This window comes from Eptatretus burgeri, chromosome 8, assembly GCF_056783735.1.
Source record: "Eptatretus burgeri isolate ZD-2024b chromosome 8, Ebu_testis_v1, whole genome shotgun sequence".
NCBI classification, from domain to species: Eukaryota; Metazoa; Chordata; class Myxini; order Myxiniformes; family Myxinidae; genus Eptatretus; species Eptatretus burgeri.
The window spans coordinates 57,410,860-57,429,828 of NC_140968.1; the positions used below are offsets into that span (position 1 = coordinate 57,410,860).

At 43.9% G+C, this 18,969-nt stretch overlaps 2 protein-coding genes across 3 annotated transcripts in view; one reads left to right on the forward strand and one right to left on the reverse strand.

Moving 5' to 3' along the window:
- MCM4 (minichromosome maintenance complex component 4) overlaps positions 1–18,969 on the forward strand; it is an 80,795-nt gene that overhangs the window by 58,913 nt on the left and 2,913 nt on the right. For both annotated transcript variants that reach the window (XM_085892195.1, XM_085892194.1), the window contains exons 16-18: positions 1,914–2,121; positions 6,095–6,323; positions 7,751–7,884. In XM_085892195.1, the coding sequence (XP_085748321.1) occupies positions 1,914–2,121; positions 6,095–6,323; positions 7,751–7,884 (571 nt within the window). The remainder of the gene's footprint in view (positions 1–1,913; positions 2,122–6,094; positions 6,324–7,750; positions 7,885–18,969) is intronic.
- Positions 4,369–18,969, reverse strand: part of LOC147021813 (zinc finger protein 385D-like) — a 406,813-nt gene continuing 392,212 nt past the window's right edge. Inside the window, exon 11 of the mRNA XM_085892201.1 lies at positions 4,369–5,509. Within this exon, the coding sequence (XP_085748327.1) occupies positions 5,498–5,509 (12 nt within the window). The 3' untranslated portion in view covers positions 4,369–5,497. The remainder of the gene's footprint in view (positions 5,510–18,969) is intronic.

Consider the following 18,969-nt stretch of genomic DNA (forward strand, 5'->3'; position numbering starts at 1 on the left):
CCATGTTTTCAGATAGCGAGATGTAAATGGAGTCATCACTTTATGGTGGACGGTACAACACACATAAATACATGAGGTGGGAGTGGAGTGGAAGCTGTAGCCAGAGGTATTCCTGGGGGTGTGGGGGAGAGAGGGCAGGTGGAGGTATGGTGAAGAAGGGAGCGGGCAGGGGTAGGTACAAGATTTGTGGGGTTGGGAAGAGGGGGAGGTGTGCTGAGAGAAAGGAAGGAGCATGTTTGTGGTGATGAGTGTACTAATTGCGAGAGTGAGATATCTGTTGAATTAGAATGGAACCCACAGATGTTAGAACACCACACAGTTTGGGACAATAGAGGAGGAGCTCATACTGAAGCAGAAGACAGTTAAGAGGTGCCAAGAGCAGATGTAGGATGAGGGGGTAAGGAGAGGGGATAACATGTGAGGGGTTAGGAGGAGGTGGATTTAAGTAAATGGGGTGAATTGGCACTGAAGTTGTGGGGGAAAAAATGACGATTGATGGAATACGAACATGCTTTTCAAATAAGTCAGAAATGTGAGTAAAGACATTACGTGAGGGATGCAATTAAGAGAATATAGAAAAGAAACTTTGTAGCAGTTGGACTTTGATTAATGAAAGACTTGATTAATCGAGATTGAGATTGAGATACGGGTAAAAGGAAATATATGAAGTATACGTACACCCTCCGGAAGTCCAAGGAAAGCGATGTATCGGGAGAACATCTGCTCTGCATGGCTGGCAATTCAACTTTCCCATCCAGTTTTTGATATTGTGTTGTCTTTGCCATCCACCTCCAACTGATAATTTAAAATAAATATAAATTTGTGCTCAGTTCCTTTTTACTTATACGTGTTGGGTTCTGACTTCTGATTTACAGTATATATTTAGTCAGAGCACTAAATATATTTGGCCGACCTCCCCCACCTCCCCCCCCCAAGCACCATCCACCCCACCCCCTTCCATGATTTTCCATCCCCCCACAACCCCTAATCCACCATCACCCCCCACTAAACCACATCCACCATTTCCCCCTCCCCCTGACCTCACTCTTGGAGAAAGCAGGCATGGTCAAAGATGCCTATGCCTCTGCAGCGACGTGTGATGAGGTGTGCAAAGCTTGTCAATCAATGCTAGTTCTCATAATAAAGCTTTGTTGAAAATTTGACAAAAGCTCTTCTAGCCCGGATAGACACACAGACAGACACACAAAAGTGATTGCAAAACTCCGTCTCCCGCTGAGTGGAGGAAAGGGCTAATCAAGTTGTTCCTTGATCATTGAATGAGGTCTATAGATAGACAGACAGACGGAGTGAACCAATTGCTTAACACCGTTTTTCTCTTTGCCCACGCTTGGTAAAAAGTGGTTGTAGTTTGAAAGATGAAAACTGTGTTAATAACTGAAGGCACTACCAAAAGAGCAGCTGTCAAGTTGGTGAGGTTGAGTCCAAAGTTTTGACCGAGTGGTCTTGATACGGGACTGTGCAGGCATTTTTTGCTTTTGTTGAGTATCTTTCCGATGGGAGTGTGATTCTGGGGGTACCACATGACTGAAGTAAGCACGTGGTAATACCACGAAGATGAAGACGATGTTCGATCTCACCATCTGCTTATTTCAGTCATGTGCCCTTCCATCACACCATGAAAGAATACTTAACACCTTGCAAATGATGCGGCACACAGTCCCAGATGAAGACGAAATGTTGTGGTCAAAATGCCAGACACGAGCTTCACCTACTGGGCAACTACACTCGTTGGTGGTACACCTTCAGTTATCAATATCGACAACTTGCTCCTATCCTTTTAACCTCATGTCCGCACACTATACCTTCCACATTGATTTCACCTGCCTGCACTCATTTTCACTTCACTGAGATATTGACTGCTACATATTTTCCACCTGTCATCTTTCCTCTAGGTTTGACTTGATATTCCTCATGCTGGACCCTCAGGACCCGGTGTACGATCGCCGTCTCGCCCACCATCTGGTGTCACTTTATTTCCGTACCGAGGCCGAAGCTGAGGATGAGCAGCTCGACCTGGCCCTGCTGAGGGATTATATTGCGTACGCGCGGCGTCACAGCCATCCACTCCTCAGTGAAGACGCCAGCCAGGCACTGGTGCAGGTCAGGAAGTTATGTCTAATGCGACATTCTTTGGTGACATGGGAGGGTTGAGAAAGCAATAACATTATTACTATGAATCACCAAAAACATACGGTTCAGGTTTCATGGCCAAAAACAAGTTGGGTATGTAGGAAGGTTAAACATACAGTATTTAAACATATACTGAGCTGCGCGTCTTGCTGTTCCTCATTTGTTTTCTGGATGGTATGCACCGCTTCTCACAGATTAGTGTGCAATCAGGTGTTGGCAAACTTTAGCGTACAAGATATGCAATTTCTGTGCAGGTACTGTATGCAGGTCTGATATCTTCACAGAGCGTGTGATAGAAAGGAACAAGCAGGTAGGCAGGTCTGATATATTCGCAAATGGACGGTGTGTGATGGATACGAAGAAACCAAACTTGGTTTGTACATGATATGTAAGAGACGAAAGGTGTGATGGAGATGGAGATGGATGATGTTTCAAAACGACAGTAAAAGGACTGTCTCTCTCTGTCTGTCTTCTATTTGCCTGCCTGCCTGACTGTGTGTCTTTCAGTTTCCCATCTCCTTTCTCACCACTTTGTGCATCGTCACCAAACTCCGCAGGCATAATGAACAACATTTTACATCCAGAAGCTAAATTTACTTCCAACTTTTACTCTGTTCGACCCAGTCTATGGTAGACTTTTCTCAAAGCATTCACCATGTTGGGTGACATCACAACACAGATCATATGCCAAACGTTTTTGCCATACATCGCACCACTCCGGTGGGTAGCGCTTCAGTGACAGAATGGTGCCAGAAGTTCTTCTATGGCCCTCCCATCCTTTCAAATGCCATCACCAGTCCATGTCGGGTACATCATATAGTTGAGGGTGCTTCCGGGCACCATTGCGTCACGTGGTTTCGGTAACAGTGGTGGCAGCTGTCGTCGTCATTGTTTAGCCCTCACATCTAACTATCTCATCACCCGTCCTTGTTGGGTGTATCCGCCATTTATTATCATGATCGTTATTCACCAAAGTGGGAATGTGTCGTCAACCATTTAACGTTGTCGAAACAACGGGTTGATTGTAACCTTCAAACCAAGCACAACCGGAAATAGTTATTCCCTGCATTTTGCATCCAGTTACTTTTCTTTGACATTTTATTTGCAAGAATATTTATGTAAAGAAATAACAAATCCTTCCTTAAGTTACGGCTTTGTAGTCCATTTGCCACCCGTATATGTTCTGTACTCAACGTTGTTGTAATGAGAAGTGCATTGTTTTTTGATGGTTTCGTACTCACATGGGTCGAAAGAGAAAATTTGCGGCAACGTTGGGGAACTCCGCTAATTTGCATAAATCCAAGATGGCCACCGCGGACGGGGGGGGGGGGGGGGGTGGAATATAACTTTTCAACCAATTAACTTACGATCACGCGTGATACCTCTTTTCCGTATAATTTTGACCTGAGGAATCGATTTCTGAGGTCAATTTTGTGATTCGGGGTCAAATTCAGGGTCAAAGGTCAAGTTCAAGGTCATTTTTGGCCAAAAATGAAATAATATAATGATAATGAAATTTTCAGAGCGATGGTGGTCAAGCGTTTATTCATTAACGGCGATCACTCCCATTCATCATCAGTTCAAGATGTTCAGCTTCCTCGTCATCTTCCACATCTGCTTCTCCTTCCTCTTCCACTTCATCTTGGTCTTCATCTCCTGTCTTGAACGGGTTGAAGCAGGTGTCACTGCAAACACAAGCGCAGTACACAGTGCATGATATCTTTCCATGGTGACAGCTGCAACGTTCAGTGCCTTACAGCCGCACCGCACTACATCCATGAGATCTTGGGGTCCTGGGGGCTGATCAGAGGTTGCTGGTACTGGGGTGCCATCTGTTATTTCCCACCCATACTTCATGATGTCAAGTTCAGGTGGAGCCTGCTGGTCAGCAGATTTTGCGATTATGGTCTGCATTCCTGGCTTAGCGCGGCCATACTCCAGCATACCTGCAGGATGAGGTTGCTGGAATTCATGTGAGAGGACATGGGTAGTGCGTCGACCAGTGGGTGTGAATATCTGGAGATCGAAGTTGTCAAACAACGCGAAGATTACGCCGACGGTTCTACACAACCCCATGAACTGGTGGAGAACCTGTGCATTGTCACGTAGTAGACGAGCGGCTGATTTTCGTAATCTCAGGGCCTCATCGTACGAGGTCGTGAAGCCATGCTCATGAAGGAGTTTGAAAAGTTCGGAACTGCCATGCCGGTGCAACAGTTTGACGGCCAGTCCTCATGTTGTCTGATTTCTGGTACCTGTAACGTGACTGAATTGACTGGCTCAGGCTCAGAGATTTCTAGGTCACTTTACCACCGGAGACCAGGTCCGAAACCAACTTCAACAAACTTGGGCTGGTCGCCTTGATTGTGTTGGCCTGTGTAAACTCTGATAGGTCATAATTGGCACTGCTGTACTTGACCGACCGTGCCTTATGCTTGATCTGCCTCACCAGGGAAGCAATGCTCCTCTCATCCGTATCGTCTACCTTAACTATCTTGAGACTTTTAGCAACGGACTCACGGAAACCAACAATGGTAGCACAACCATCTACCCGAACAACGATAACATCCTTACTCATGCAGTCAGTCAACTTGTTTAACATGTCACGTCGAGCGAGCTTGCCACCTCGATCCGAGTACAGGGAATGCAGTTCAACACTATTCCATATTCTGGACCTGTCTCGGTTCATGTACTCAATGACTTCCTTCAGAGCATTTTCATCTGCACTACCAGTTGGCAAATCAGCTTATGTGGGGACATTCGTGAAACTGTTATAGCAGCGGACGTGGTACTTGCACTCAGCAGAAGGTAGATCAGAAACAAAAGCAAGGTGCAACTTGACCCTTCTAGCGACATCATCATTACACTGCTCACCAACATCAAGGAGCATATCTTTCATAGTTGGGAGTGGGTTGCGTTCTGTGTCAAAACATTTTTTGGTCATATACTCACGAACGCGGTCCCATCTCTCTGGGTGTCTATCATCAATGGGTAAACATTCCTCACTACAGAACATACAATCACGTTTGTACTCAAACACACCTTTGTCAGCGACCTTAGTATGAAACCTTGTAGTTGTCCTTACACCCTCATCTTCAGCCTTTCTTTTCTGTGACTTTCTCACTATCAATTTTCTCTTTTCATGTATAAGTACAGTAGCAACCTTTGTGGCAGGCTATGCTTGCCGCATCTCCACCAACATCAATAATGTTCTGTAGCTTAGCCTGCAGGTCCCCATCCCCACGGGATTTGGCGCATGAGATGAGCTTCTTGATCCCGATCTCAGTGAATTTTGTTTCTTCTCCACCTCCGTGACACACCGGGAGAAGACACCTTGAGTCAGCCATCATACGTTTCTCTGAAAAGAAGAAGAGGTGAGATTAGAATCAACGGGATCATTCATCAACTCTTTCGTAGGAGTGATCTGTAGTTGATGCAGGGGTCAAAAAGTGTAAAACCCCTCAATAGTCCAAAAATGACATTGAACTTGACCTTTGACCCTGAATTTGACCCCGAACCACACAACTGGCCTCAGAAATCGATTCCTCACCTCAAAATTATACGGGAAAAATGTATCACATGTGATTGTAGGTTGATTGGTTGAAAGGTTATTTCCACCTCCGTCCGTGGCGGGCATCTTGGATTTATGCAAATTATCGGAGTTCCCCAAGGTTGCCACTCCCACAACCAAGCTAAATTTTTTTTCTATCGACCCATGCGAGTACGAAACCATGAAAAAACAATACACTTCTCGCAACAACAAGGTACTCAACCTGGCAACTGGGTTATTGCGTTCTTCCAACCTAACTATCCTCAGCATACCCATGCTCGACCCGGTCCTCTTTGTCCTCCGCACAACTTCCCTTTCCTTCCACCCAATTGTCCTTCCCTTTCAGTCTAATTTTCTGTCTGTCACGTCGCACCTTTTAACCTCCTCCCTCAGGCATATGTCGAGATGCGCAAGTCAGGTGGTGGACGGGGCACAGTATCTGCATTTCCTCGTCAGCTTGAAAGCTTGATACGGCTAGCGGAGGCTTGGGCCAAGGTGCGCTTAGCGCAGTACGTCGAGGTGGCCGACGTAGAAGCGGCCAGGCAGCTGTACCGTGAGGCCCTGAAGCAAGCTGCCACTGACCCTCGCACTGGCATCGTAGACATTTCCATCCTTACAACCGGTATGACATCGAGCTTGTAAATTTGCGTCTTAGTCCTTTGCATTTTGTATATTTTAATTGTAGTGAATTCTTTGTGAGGTGCACCAGAATGAGAAGGGGTGAACTGAGGTCATGGAAGCAGAAATGAGATAACGGTTAAACAATGCCTAAGGAGATTCGGTTTTCACTTTTACAGTTGTTTAGCCTAATTGGACTCAGGCTTAATAAATATTACTGATCTTATGTAGACATGGAACATTCTCACCCCCTTTGGGTCATTTCTTTGTTCCATGAAAGTTTGTTGATATGTGGTGTGATGAAGCACCACTCGTCTTTCCTAAGAAATGATGTGTGTATATATATATATATATATATATATATATATATATATATATATATATATATATATATATATATATATATATATATATATATATATATATATATATATATATATTTTCCACCTGAGTAGTCTGCAGTCACTAGTGAGCGAGATATGAATTCTGTTTGAAGTCGTCGTCGTCGTTCGTGACTGCTTCAAAGTTGTGAGGACGATACTGCCCTATCAGAAAAGTCATTTGCGGGTACCAGATTCGTACTGTTTATTTTTTGTGGGGGGGGGGGGTGGGAGGGTGGGTGGTCTGAAGATCTATTTATTTTGTGAATGAATCATTTTTATTAGCCTTTGTAACCCTCTTATTACCAATGGTGGTGCGTTTTTACCACCTGGAATTTTCATAAACGTGACGTGTCTTAACCTCGAACATAGTTCATTTTTGCGTAAGGCCACAGTGATGAGCAGTGACTAAGAAAATTGTTTTAGACCCACCCACCCTCGCAGACTGGTGAAAACTTCACAGAAAAGTAATGGTATTCTGCCACATGCTCGCCGTAAGGAAACTTTCACTTATTACTCCGCCAAAACTATGTGGTCACAAGTCCACATGACGCGCGATGGTTCAACTCATTCAGACAAGGACATGTCTTTCAGCTGAATAAAAAAATATAATTTTTTTTATAAGAATAGTATCACTTATAAACTGTGCGTTTTGTATCCAAACTAATGGTTTAGCAAGTGTATAGACTGCACTTGTCCATTAACATGTGACTGATGTGATTGTTTTTCTTATCAGGGTTTTAAATCTTCTTCAAGTTACTTTGTGTATTTGAGTTTAAGAAACCTTACACGGTAAGCATTTTTTAAATTAAATGGTAATTTTCACCATTCACTTGTCAATGTGAGTAGATCTGGTTGAGGTTGGCCCAGTGGGGCTAGTTTTGAAGTTTGATAATTAAATTATGTACTACTAATAGTTGTTCCATTGCATGGACAGGCTGATTTTTTTATTTTATGTGGAACAGCAGAGCCAGAGTTGGACACAGTAAGCAAAGGAATGAATGAACAGGTGTGCGTGTGTGCGGGACCTTTTTGCCACTGTTTGATGCAGGTGTGAGTTCCACCATGAGGCAGCGCCGAGAGGAGCTTTCTCAGGCTCTACGGAAACTTATCCAGAACAGGGCCAAAACCTCGAGCCTCAAGTATCAGTGGCTCTTCGATGAGTTGCGCGCTCAGTCTGACTTGGTATGTTGCGGGTGAACGGTTGTGTTGATGATTGCTTGCATGATCGTGTTTTTTTGATTATGCTTTGCATGATTGTTTTTTTTAATTTCAGTAGTGATTGCATTTTCATCATCATTTGTGTGCAGCCCATGGCTGCTCGTTTCCATCATTGATAGGAGCACGGCTGTGCCGCTGATACAGTGCCCCTTGCTGGTTAGGGCAAGAATTCGTAATTGGCCATGGTGCTGTCAAATACTCTCCTACTCTTTGCGAAGGACACCAAAGGACACGGGACGCCCGTTCAACGTCCATCTGAGGGACGGCACACACATTGATGAATCACCCTGACTGTGAAACACTGGGATGACAGTAGCTGGTTCAAGATTCACACTCAATCTAGACAGCTTCGAGGCTGGTGTGTGTACCTCTGGCCATCCTGCCAGCCCGATTGCATAATGGTCAATTTAAAATGCAAAAGGGAAACGTCAACGTCATTGCACTCGGTCTAAGGAGGTGGTATTTTGTTCATAGTGGGTGTCTGTAGTTTTCCATAGTGAGAGTTTTCCTCATCTGTTCAGTGGAATTTGAACTGTTCAGTGGAATTTGAACTGTTCGGAGGAATTTATGTTCAACAGGGCAATTATTAGTACAGGGAGTCCTCTATACGCCCATTCGACCAACGCTTTTTCACATTAACACTTTTGAAGAACTTACACCAGTTTTTGGTGAACGAGATGTCATTTTTCTGTTAACGCTTTTTAATGGGGGCGAAATTTTATTTTTTTAACTTCTCCCCAGAAATAAACTGTACCGTAATCTCTCTGCTCGCGTGTTTGTGACCTTTGGAATGTCAGAGAAGAATAAGGCACCATTAATACAAGCAAGGGAAGCTCGTGCATTGAAGAAACGTAGGAGATCTTTACGTTGAGAATGAAATTAGACATTATAATATGGTCTGAGAGAGGGAAAACTCCTTCACAAATCAGACGTTCACTATCCTTTTACTTAACCGGTCTACGATTGGGACGATACTCGAGCATAAGGCGAGAATTTTCCAACATGTGAAAGGATCTGCACCAATGATGTTGAAGGTTATGACCAAGAAAAGGAGTAGTGTGATTGCTGAGATGGAAAAACTTTTGATTTTGTGGCTCGAGGACCAGACAACAGAATTGGTGAATGTTGATGCTTAAGGCCCAGTCACACCTTGACGTTTTAGCCAACGTATGCCGATTTTTGAAAATTTTTTCTAAAACGCTGGCACACGTTGAATACGTTATGGGTAAGTTATGATAACATTGAGAGCACGCTGATAAACACTGCCATACGTCGTTGTACGCTGGCTTTAAACGTTGTACTTTTCGGTTGTCCTCAAATTTTTGCATGCTTGAAATTTCACGACGTATGCCGGCGTATGACTCACACGTTCCGCTACGCTGGCCACAAGTTGTATGCACGGTCTGCGATCGTTGGCAGACGTCAACACTTTGCCAACACACTACTTGTAAGTTAATCATAAGTTGAGACATGCCGAGGTAATGTTTAGCGTACCCGAAACTTATTTCTAACCTATGATTAACGTGTTGTTGGCACGTTACGCGATCGTTGCCACACGTCGACAGACGTTACTTTTAAGTTACTCATAGGCTGAAAGGCGTCGGTATAATGGATCGTCCTTGCGTCAGCGTCCACGGCCACGGCCAGGACACTTATTTGCAGCATTCTTCAAACTTTTCTTCGGCATGACGAGGATGTTCACACTTCGATGTCTAGCTTGGCTATGATTCCAATTGTCCATCGGCAGCGTCTATTTAAAATAGTTGAGTTTGAGCGTTTTAACACGTTCAGAAGAAACGCTTCAAATTTCCAAACCCCAGCGTCACAAAACAAAGGCGAGTGACAGCAATTTAAATCGTTCATTGTAAACAATGAAAATAGTTGAGTGGTACCGTTTAAAAGTCGTTGAGTGTAAAAAAAAATCCAATTGTTGAGCGCAAGCGTCTACTTTCAATAGTGGAGTTTGAGCGATTTAGCACGTTCAATAGAAACGATTAAAATTTCCGAGCGGCAGCGTCAAAAAACAAAGGCGAGTGACAGCAATTTCAATCGTTCATTGTAAACAATGAAAATAGCTGAGTGGTTCCGTTTAAAAGTCGTTGAGTGTAAAAAAAAAAAAATCCAATTGTTGAGCGCAAGCGTCTACTTTCAATAGTGGAGATGCAGCCATTTAAATCGTTGAGTGGCAGCCTATGAATAGCAAACCCCACTTCACCGGCAAAGATAAACTGCCGCACGATATGGATAAGTTAGGCTATCGTTGGGCATAGTTTGTGAACGCCGGCTACATGATAATTATTCGTTGGTATACCGTATCTATAAGTTATCGAAGTGCTCTATGCACATTATTAGTTCATTGTGCATTTGTCCAACCCGTTATGAATAGACCTAAATCGTAAAAACAAGCCATAGCTCATTGTTGAAAAAGCCCCATAAAAAATTAGCCGCGAAGAACTTCGAACAATGGTGCAAAGATGTCTCCTACCCATGGACACGCGGACGCAAGGAGGATCCATCATAACCCACACCCTCCCCTCACACTCACCTACTACTGCCAACATGAACAAACTACTACTAATACTAATACTGATACTGATAGTGTTACTGCTGACATGAACATCGACTCAAAAAGGACTCGAAAACACTGTTGGGTTCCCCTTTTATGAACACCATTTTTATATACCAATTCCCAAAATCGCTGGGAACACGTCTTTATATGGCAGTTGTACGTTAGAAACACGTTCATTTATTTTTTTTGTCGACCGGAAGACGTCATTGGAATACGTCTACATACGTCGATGTGTGTTGGGACTACGTAAAGAATTGGTTCAAAGCACGTCACACATAAGTTAGAAATAAGTTTCGCGTAAAAAAGACATTACCGTGACGTGTTTCGACTTATGCGTAGCTTATAAGTAGCCTTTGTGGACGTGTGTAAGCGTCCGCATATCGTGTGTACAACTTATCCCCATCGCATGCGGAACGTGTGTCATACGCCAAGTATGTCGTAAAATTTTGAACATGTTTAAAATTTCTTGACTTACTCTACTTACTACGACGTATGATAGCGTACTTTAGCGTTCTACTCACGTATATCAAACTTACTCGTACCGTATTTGACGTGCCCCAACGTTTTAGACACATTTTTCTTAGGTCGGCATACGCTGGCAAGATCGCCAAGGTGTGACTGCGATGTTGACACTTCCATTTCTACGGCAGTTATGATTCGAATCGTTGTGCGTCAGCCTTTTAATAGGCTACGTCACGACATCGTCGGCGATGCGTGCAACGCGCTATGCCTAAGTTAGACTATCGTTGGGCATAGGTTGTGTAGGCCGACAACAGGTTCAGCATTCGTTGGTATAAGTTATCTATAACACAACGAAACGTTCTGTGTCCGTTACTAATGCGTTATACATCAGACCAAGTCGCTATGAATACGTCCGAATCTTAAAAAAAAAAAACATCAAAAGTTCAACGTAAGCCAGCGTTTTACATCCATTTTAATACGTTGCCATCGCTGGCTAAAACGTCAAGGTGTGACTGGGCCTTTACATTGCATTGTGTTATGGGCAATACGAGTCGCTAGCCCATCTCAATGTGACTAAGCAGGGAAACGTTAGCTTAAAAATCGTCTCATTTGAATGTGCACCATACAGGGGAGAGTGCGTGATTAATTAGGGATTAAGGTTTGGGAAATTGTGCGTATAAGCCCTTGTAATGTCCCACCGGATGAGGTTGAGAAGAGGGGCTGCGCTGTCCAGAGTGAGGGAAGGAGCTTTTTGTTGCCTCTCGAGGAGTAAGGAGTTGTGTGTACCTCTGGTGAGGTGGAGCTGTTGTTGCCCTGTGAGGGTGGAGTTTTTGTCCATGTCTCGCGAGGGCAAGTAGAGGGGAGTCGGGCGCTGAGGAGTAAGGAAAAGGAAGAAGGGTCGTGACTCGTAGCTGAGGAGAATAGATCAGGGTTGGGCACGAAGCAATATGATCAAGAGAGGAGGGATTGTGCCAACAGAGAAGGAGATAATTTTATGATCTGGCAAAACCTAGTAAGTCGAATGCCCGTAAAGAGCACTTACTAGGTTTTGCCAGATCAGGGGAGAAATGTCCTGCAGAGAAAACAGTTGCTCTGTCTGTGCTACCTGCCTGCCTTCTGTTCCTGCTCTTGCAGTAGCCCTGCTTTGTTGTTCCTGCCTTGTCCCATTTGTTGGCCTGCCGTGTGTTTCGTCGTCTCCTCATCACCTGCTCGTTCACCAGCAGTTAAGACTCATCCGGTTCACGTTCCCTATCCCCGTATGTGAATAAATCTGGTGTGTGGCGCCATAGGTTTTATAGGTATTGTACATAATTATTTATTTATCAATTCCGTGTACCCCCTTCTTCCCTTTCCTAAACCCACCATCGTACTCCTCTGTCGTAATTCCACCATTCCCTGGTTCTTTTTATCGATTTAATTTGGGAAATAAACCAGTTTATTTTAAGAGGTAAGAGCCTCATGTGCTTCTTGCGATTCCCAGGTGCGCAAAGTCGCCATGGTTCAAACGCAGTCTAAAGGATGAAAAAGCCAGTTTAATCCATCCGACAAGCGTCGGTGTTAATCGGTGTGGATGCGACGATGCTATAAATTCACAAACACTCATGATTACCTTTTGAAACAGTCCCTACTGCTGTTTAACATTTAACTGAAAGTGAGGAAACCCAAGGTGTGTTCAGTTACCACGCAGCTCGCTAGCGCTTGCCAAGCCAACCGTTCCCTATCAACTTTTTTGAACGGAGCACTTGCTTGAATGCTTAAACCACTTGGTGAGGGCTCTACAAGAAACTTGGTAACTTAATTACACCCCTGACATTCTTGAGATCTAAGCCGAGATTTACTGTAATCTATATACCCCAAAGAGGATAAATACATGACCCTTCCTGCCACTCCCGTACGGAGTGGGTGTACTAGTTTATTAAAATAAACATTTATCTATGTTCTCCATTTACTTATTTAGTTACTGTCATTAGTGTTAACTTGTACATATATTTATGTTCTGTGTGAATATATATGTAGTTATGTTTTTTTAGTCTAGTGTTCACTTTAGTTAGCTTTGGATGACCGAAAATTACTGCCGAGGACATAATGACAATGGGAAAAACGTTTTCGATTTACACTTTTTCACATAACACTTGACGTTGTGTGAACACATCCTGAGAATTAAGCAAGGACTCCCGGGACTGCATGCCATTATTATTATTATTATTATTATTATTATCATTATGGTCGTCGTCACCACCACCACCACCACTACACACTCGCTGTGTTGCTACTATCCATTCAAAATTCTCTTCCTTTTGATGTAAAAACATCGCCTCTTTCATCATCCACAATGCACTGCTGCAGCTGGGGATGGATATCGTTTTATTTACATTTTACTTTTTGCGAAATATAATTTATTGCAATGATTAAGTCAAAATGCATGAAAATGATCGTGCATTTGGCATACTGTGATTTTTGCCAGGTAGGCTCTGTCGGTATCGATTTTCCCCCCCCCTCCCCCACCGGATATCTATATATCGGTGGGCTCATACTGGTATATTCCGGTATATCAGTATTACAATAAATAACTAGAGGGGGAGCACTCGGTAGAGTGCAAAACCTCCGCCGCCAATACTGCTAGGTCACTCAAGTGAACCTGATATCCTATTCATTCAATTTGACATCAACAGTGCTCACAGAGTTATAGTTTGCAACTTTCCCTTTTACTTTTAACTTTTACATACTCAATTCATTCGTCATAACTAGATTCCTTGAGACAGAAATTGATTTTACGTGGGTATATGTGGGAGAGCCAGAAAACAACATCTTTCTCATCTCAAGTCTGAACTCTCAGACCTCTCTCCCTCCTCAAAATCCTGGTGGCGTTTAATCAAATCTGTTTCTGGTGTATGTTCCCCCTCCATCCCCTCCCTTACCTCAAATGGCCGCACTGCTGATTCCACACGTGATAAAGCTGAATGTCTAAACTCGGTGTTTGCAGCTAAATCTTGTGTCCCAAACCCATCACTATCTCTACCCACTTTACCCAGTCGCACCCAACTGTCCCTGGACTCTGTATCCTTTTCTCCTGACAAGGTGGAGAGCTTGCTTTCAAACCTCGAGTCAGATTCTGCAACCGGTCCAGACGGCATCAGCCCACGTGTCCTCAAAGCCTGCTCTTCTGCTCTTGCTCACCCTCTCTCTGTTCTATTCACCCTCTCATTTTCCCAAGGTCATCTGCCATCTGCTTGGAAATCTGCTAACATCACTGCCCTGCATAAAAAAGGTGCAAAAACAGATCCCTGTAACTACAGACCAATCAGCCTTCTCCCAATCATCAGCAAGGTTATGGAATCCATCATTGCTTCAGACATGAAATCCTTCCTCTTCTCCAATGGCTTGATTTCCAATCATCAATTTGGTTTCAGACCAGGTCACTCTACCCTGGATATGCTGCTACTGCTCTCCCATCAATGGATGGAGGTCCTCAATGCCAGACAGGAAATCCGAGCCGTATCCCTGGACATATCACGTGCTTTTGACACAGTCTGGCACCCTGCCCTACTCACCAAACTCTCTTCCCATGGTATTCAAGGCCATCTCCACTCATGGCTCGCAGACTTCCTCTCCTGTCGCAGTCAACGTGTGGCCCTAAATGGAGTTCTTTCATCCCCTCTTCCTGTGCAGGCTGGAGTTCCTCAAGGTAGCGTTCTGGGCCCTGTTCTTTTTCTGGTTTTCATCAATGATCTCTCGGACTCTCTGGAAAATCCTCTATTTCTCTTTGCCGATGACTCCACCCTCTGCCGTACCATCTGTCATCCCTCAGACCGGCAAGCAGCAGCTTCTTCGCTCACTGCAGATCTGGATAAAATCACAAACTGGTCCAACACGTGGAACATGTCTTTCAATCCACACAAATCTCACACTCTCACTATGTCTCTTCAAAAGGACCGTGTAGAAAACCCCCGCATCCACTTTCTCAACAATCCACTGGAAGAAGTCTTTTCTTTCAAGCTTCTGGGTCTCACTATCTGCCATGACCTTTCCTGGGAAAGTCACATTTCCAACCTTGCCTCAAAAGCCAGTCGCCGACTGGGAATCCTCCGTCGTGCAAAGTCCTTCCTCGGCCCTCTTGAGCTCCTGACTACTTACAAAGCTTTTGTCCGTAGCCTGATGGAGTACTGCTCTCCCCTCTGGGCTGGTGCTCCTGCCTCCCACCTTTCTCGACTTCACGCTGTCGAAACCAGGGCTTTTAAGATCATTGGCATCTCCCGCAATGAAGCTGAGTCTTTGGGCCTCTCACTCAATCACCGCAGGTTGGTCGGTGGTCTTTCTGTCTTCTACCGACTCCTCTCCAGCCTTGCCCCCCTGCTCTCTCTGCGATTTGTCCCAACCACATTTCCACAGGGCGCTCAAGGTCCGCCAACAACCCCCTTCTGGTAAAACTACCAAAATCACGAATCACTGCTCATCTTCACTCTTTCATTCCTCTTTTTTCCCGCCTTTGGAATAAACTTCCTCACTCTATTCTTTCCCATTCTTCCCTCCAGGCTTTCAAAACAGCTGTTCACCACCACCTCTTATCTTCCCCCATCCAAATCCTCGATCTTTTCTACCCCCGATAATCCACCCATGCCCACTTCCTTCAATTCTCCTGCTTTCCTTCCTGAAAGTCCCTGTAATGTCCATCTTCTCCTCGCCATGTTCCCCGTCCCATCCCCATCCCTCTCCCTTCCACAGTTCACCTGTGTCTGTTCCCCAATGTTTTGTCCCTTCCACTCCCACCCCTCTTGTCTCATGCCTCCTTGCTGTGAGTTGTGTGTTAGCTCTCATACGAGCCTCGACCAAGGTATACAAAAAAAAAAAAAAAAAAAAAAAAAAAAAAATATATCCACCTGAAGTTCCAAAATCAGCCGCAATTATAATTTTGGCATGTTTTTTGTTGGAAATCGCTTAAAACATGGAGAAATGCAAAAAAAAAAAATAATCGAAATTTTGTTGAAAAAAAAGTTGCAAAATTTTTTTTTTCTCTAACAATTTTTTTTTTTTTGGGGGGGGGGGGTTGGAAATCACTGAAAACATGTAGAAATGCAAAAAAAAAAAAAAATTAAAATATTTTTTCAAAATGGCCTCCATAGCGGCCATATTGGATTTTGGACCAAGTCCAAAATCTCATGACTTGATTATATAAAAATAATTATTGGACCATACCTAACCCCCCCCACCAAGTTTCGTCAAAATCTGTCGAGGAGTTTTTCCGTAATACTGTTCACAAACAAACTAACAAACAGAAAGGGGTGAAAACAGTAACCTCCGATCTTCGATGGCGGAGGTTAAAAAAACGAATATTTTTTTTTACACAGGTTTCTGGAATACGTAATGATCCATTACCTATTCATAAATGACGTACACATCATCGACACATGATAATTTTTCAAAGTGTTCCCACACAGGGCTTTTTTCCCCATGGGAACGGTTATTTTACTTCCAACTTCAGACTTGTATGAAAAATGATTTTGTTTTAAAGCGAGATCAGTATTGGTAATCGGCACAGGCTGGTATCGCGATGGCGAATTGCCACGTCGGTAATCCGAGACGAGCCGGTCTCGCTTTTGCGGATTGCCGTGACATTAATCAGCACCGGCTCTCTAAAACACACCTGATTCATATAAAATGTCATATCTCCCGTTGTTTTAGTAATTTTGCTGTATGGAGTTAAAGGTCTAGCCCATATTTATGTACAACTAAAATGGCCGCTCGTCTACCAGTCAGCCATCATTGATCAGATTGCAAAATAAAGTGAGGTAGGTGATCCAACTTTCTTAACTGTGTGCCAAGTTTAAACAAAACCAGTAAATGCATGTCCGAGAAATGGTTGAGGACGTGTTCAACATTGGGTTTTTATAACTAAAATTTCCGCCAGTCATCCATCTTGGATCTGATCTCGAAAAGAAATGATGTGCTTATGTAGGCCATCATTCATTATCTGTGTGCCAAGTTTGAACAACATCGCTAAATGCATGTCCGAGAAATGGTTGAGGACGTGTTCGATACTGGGGTTTTTTTGCAACTGTTACGTGCGGCCTCCATGCTTCAGAGCAAGTACCCCGCAAGTTCATGAAGGGTCATGCAGCAGACCATTAATACGATCACTTTAAACTTTTCAATCAATTGATAACCAGATGACAATCTGTGCATGACATAAAACAGAAGGAACTTTAAAATGCAATTTATTAAATCCCACTGTTTACGGTTCAAGTGCTAATATCATGCAATAATAATTCAATCACAATAATTCATCATCAACCCTCAGTAACTGTAAAATTCCGCACAGGAACTAAAAGTCGTGTTCAATGCTTTCTATCCCTCCGCACCAAGGGTGCCGGAGGCATTATGTTTCCGGGTTGTCCGTTCGTCAGTCCAGATTTTCGTTTACGCGATAATTCAAGAAGCAAATCGTACAATTTCATCAAACTTGGTAAAAAGGTAAAGTAAGACAGGGCAATTAAGTGATTAGATTTTTGGCCAGATGCGATAAAGGTCAAGGGTCAAAGGTCAAACTCTGAAATTTAACTGTTTACGCCCTAACTCAAATATTGGACAGAATTTCATCAAACTTGGTACAAAGATAAAGTTAGACGGGGTAATTAACTGATGAGATTTTGGGCCAGATATGATAAAGGTCAAGGGTCCAATATGTCAATACTCAAGTGTTTGTGCGGGAGAGCGGAGGCATACCCGTCGACTGCGCGCAGTCGAATTACTCCAGTTAAAACTTAATCAAAGTAACACATTTATTTCAATGCAGTTTCAAATAAGTTCACAACTCTTAGGCAATTTTCACCCTGTGAGAAAGCTACTTCACACTCACGTTTTAGTACACCCCCTTTAATACAATTCGGGCCATGAATCAAACTTCGTATCTTGCACTGTCGATAGCGAACATGCAGGTGAACCGGTTAGCCTTGTGTTTGGAGAGTGTGAGCCCCACAGGAATTCTCGAGCAGTATGGAATCTCACAACAACCCCAGCCATACCATGAGGAGTAACAACCTTGACGCGAGATGCCCAGAGAAGCTGTCGGCATGGGATGTCAACGTGGGATTATTTTGCACGCTGAGTGCTGTGTTGGTTCCTCGTGAGCACAACCAGCCTGCCAGCAGGAGTGAAACATCGGCAAAGTGCACTGGATCACAACCAGGTGTGTGGTCAATGTGCTCCCAATGATACAAGGCTCACGATGCTGTCACAGCCTGTCCCTGCTGTGCACAGTTTGACAGCATTCCGTTGCCCCAAGGATCTGCGCGCTGCTGGAGCTGGATCTCTGGTTCACCTCCAAGGCCTCCTCCAAGTCACTTCTGCCAAACGCTCATCGCTTCACCTTTTATGGCAACCATGCAAGGTCAATCCCGAAACAAGACGACAGACAGGTCTGAATTCAAAGATTGACGAAAGCTTTACCCTTAATTGGATTGGAGCATTGTTTTTCTATAACAAATCTTTTATCCTGTCCAGTTCTCCCCAATGTAGGATTGAAGCTCTCACGTTACTTGAACACTGTCGCCTCAACAAAAATCATCCTCAAAGTTCTGTTGATAATCCATCTCGATGTCAATGCCAATGACGCACTCAGTTGTCTGCGCACGTACCCTTTTCCCTCAATACGTATCCCATTTATTTAATTGACTGTACTTCGAGTTGCCTTTCTCCCAGTTACTCTCAGAAGTATGAAATGCAAGTCGCCTTTGACACAAAATTTAACATTTCCAATTTAACATTTCCAGCTTTCTCCCAGCTCTCTCGCCCAGCTCTCCCCTCCACAAACTCCGTTTCACCCGCTCTAACCCGTAAGCTCTGTTCCAAGCTCCGTTCCGCCTTCACCTTTCCCCGTCTACCGCCGGCCAAGCCAATGTAAGAGATCTCTATGTCTGGAATGCATTGCTTAAATAGTGTCTTGGCAAAGGAGGAGTCTGAACGTGGATCAAACGGGTCATTAAGCAGAGTGTCTACGTTTTACAGCGCCCCAGGGTTTACAG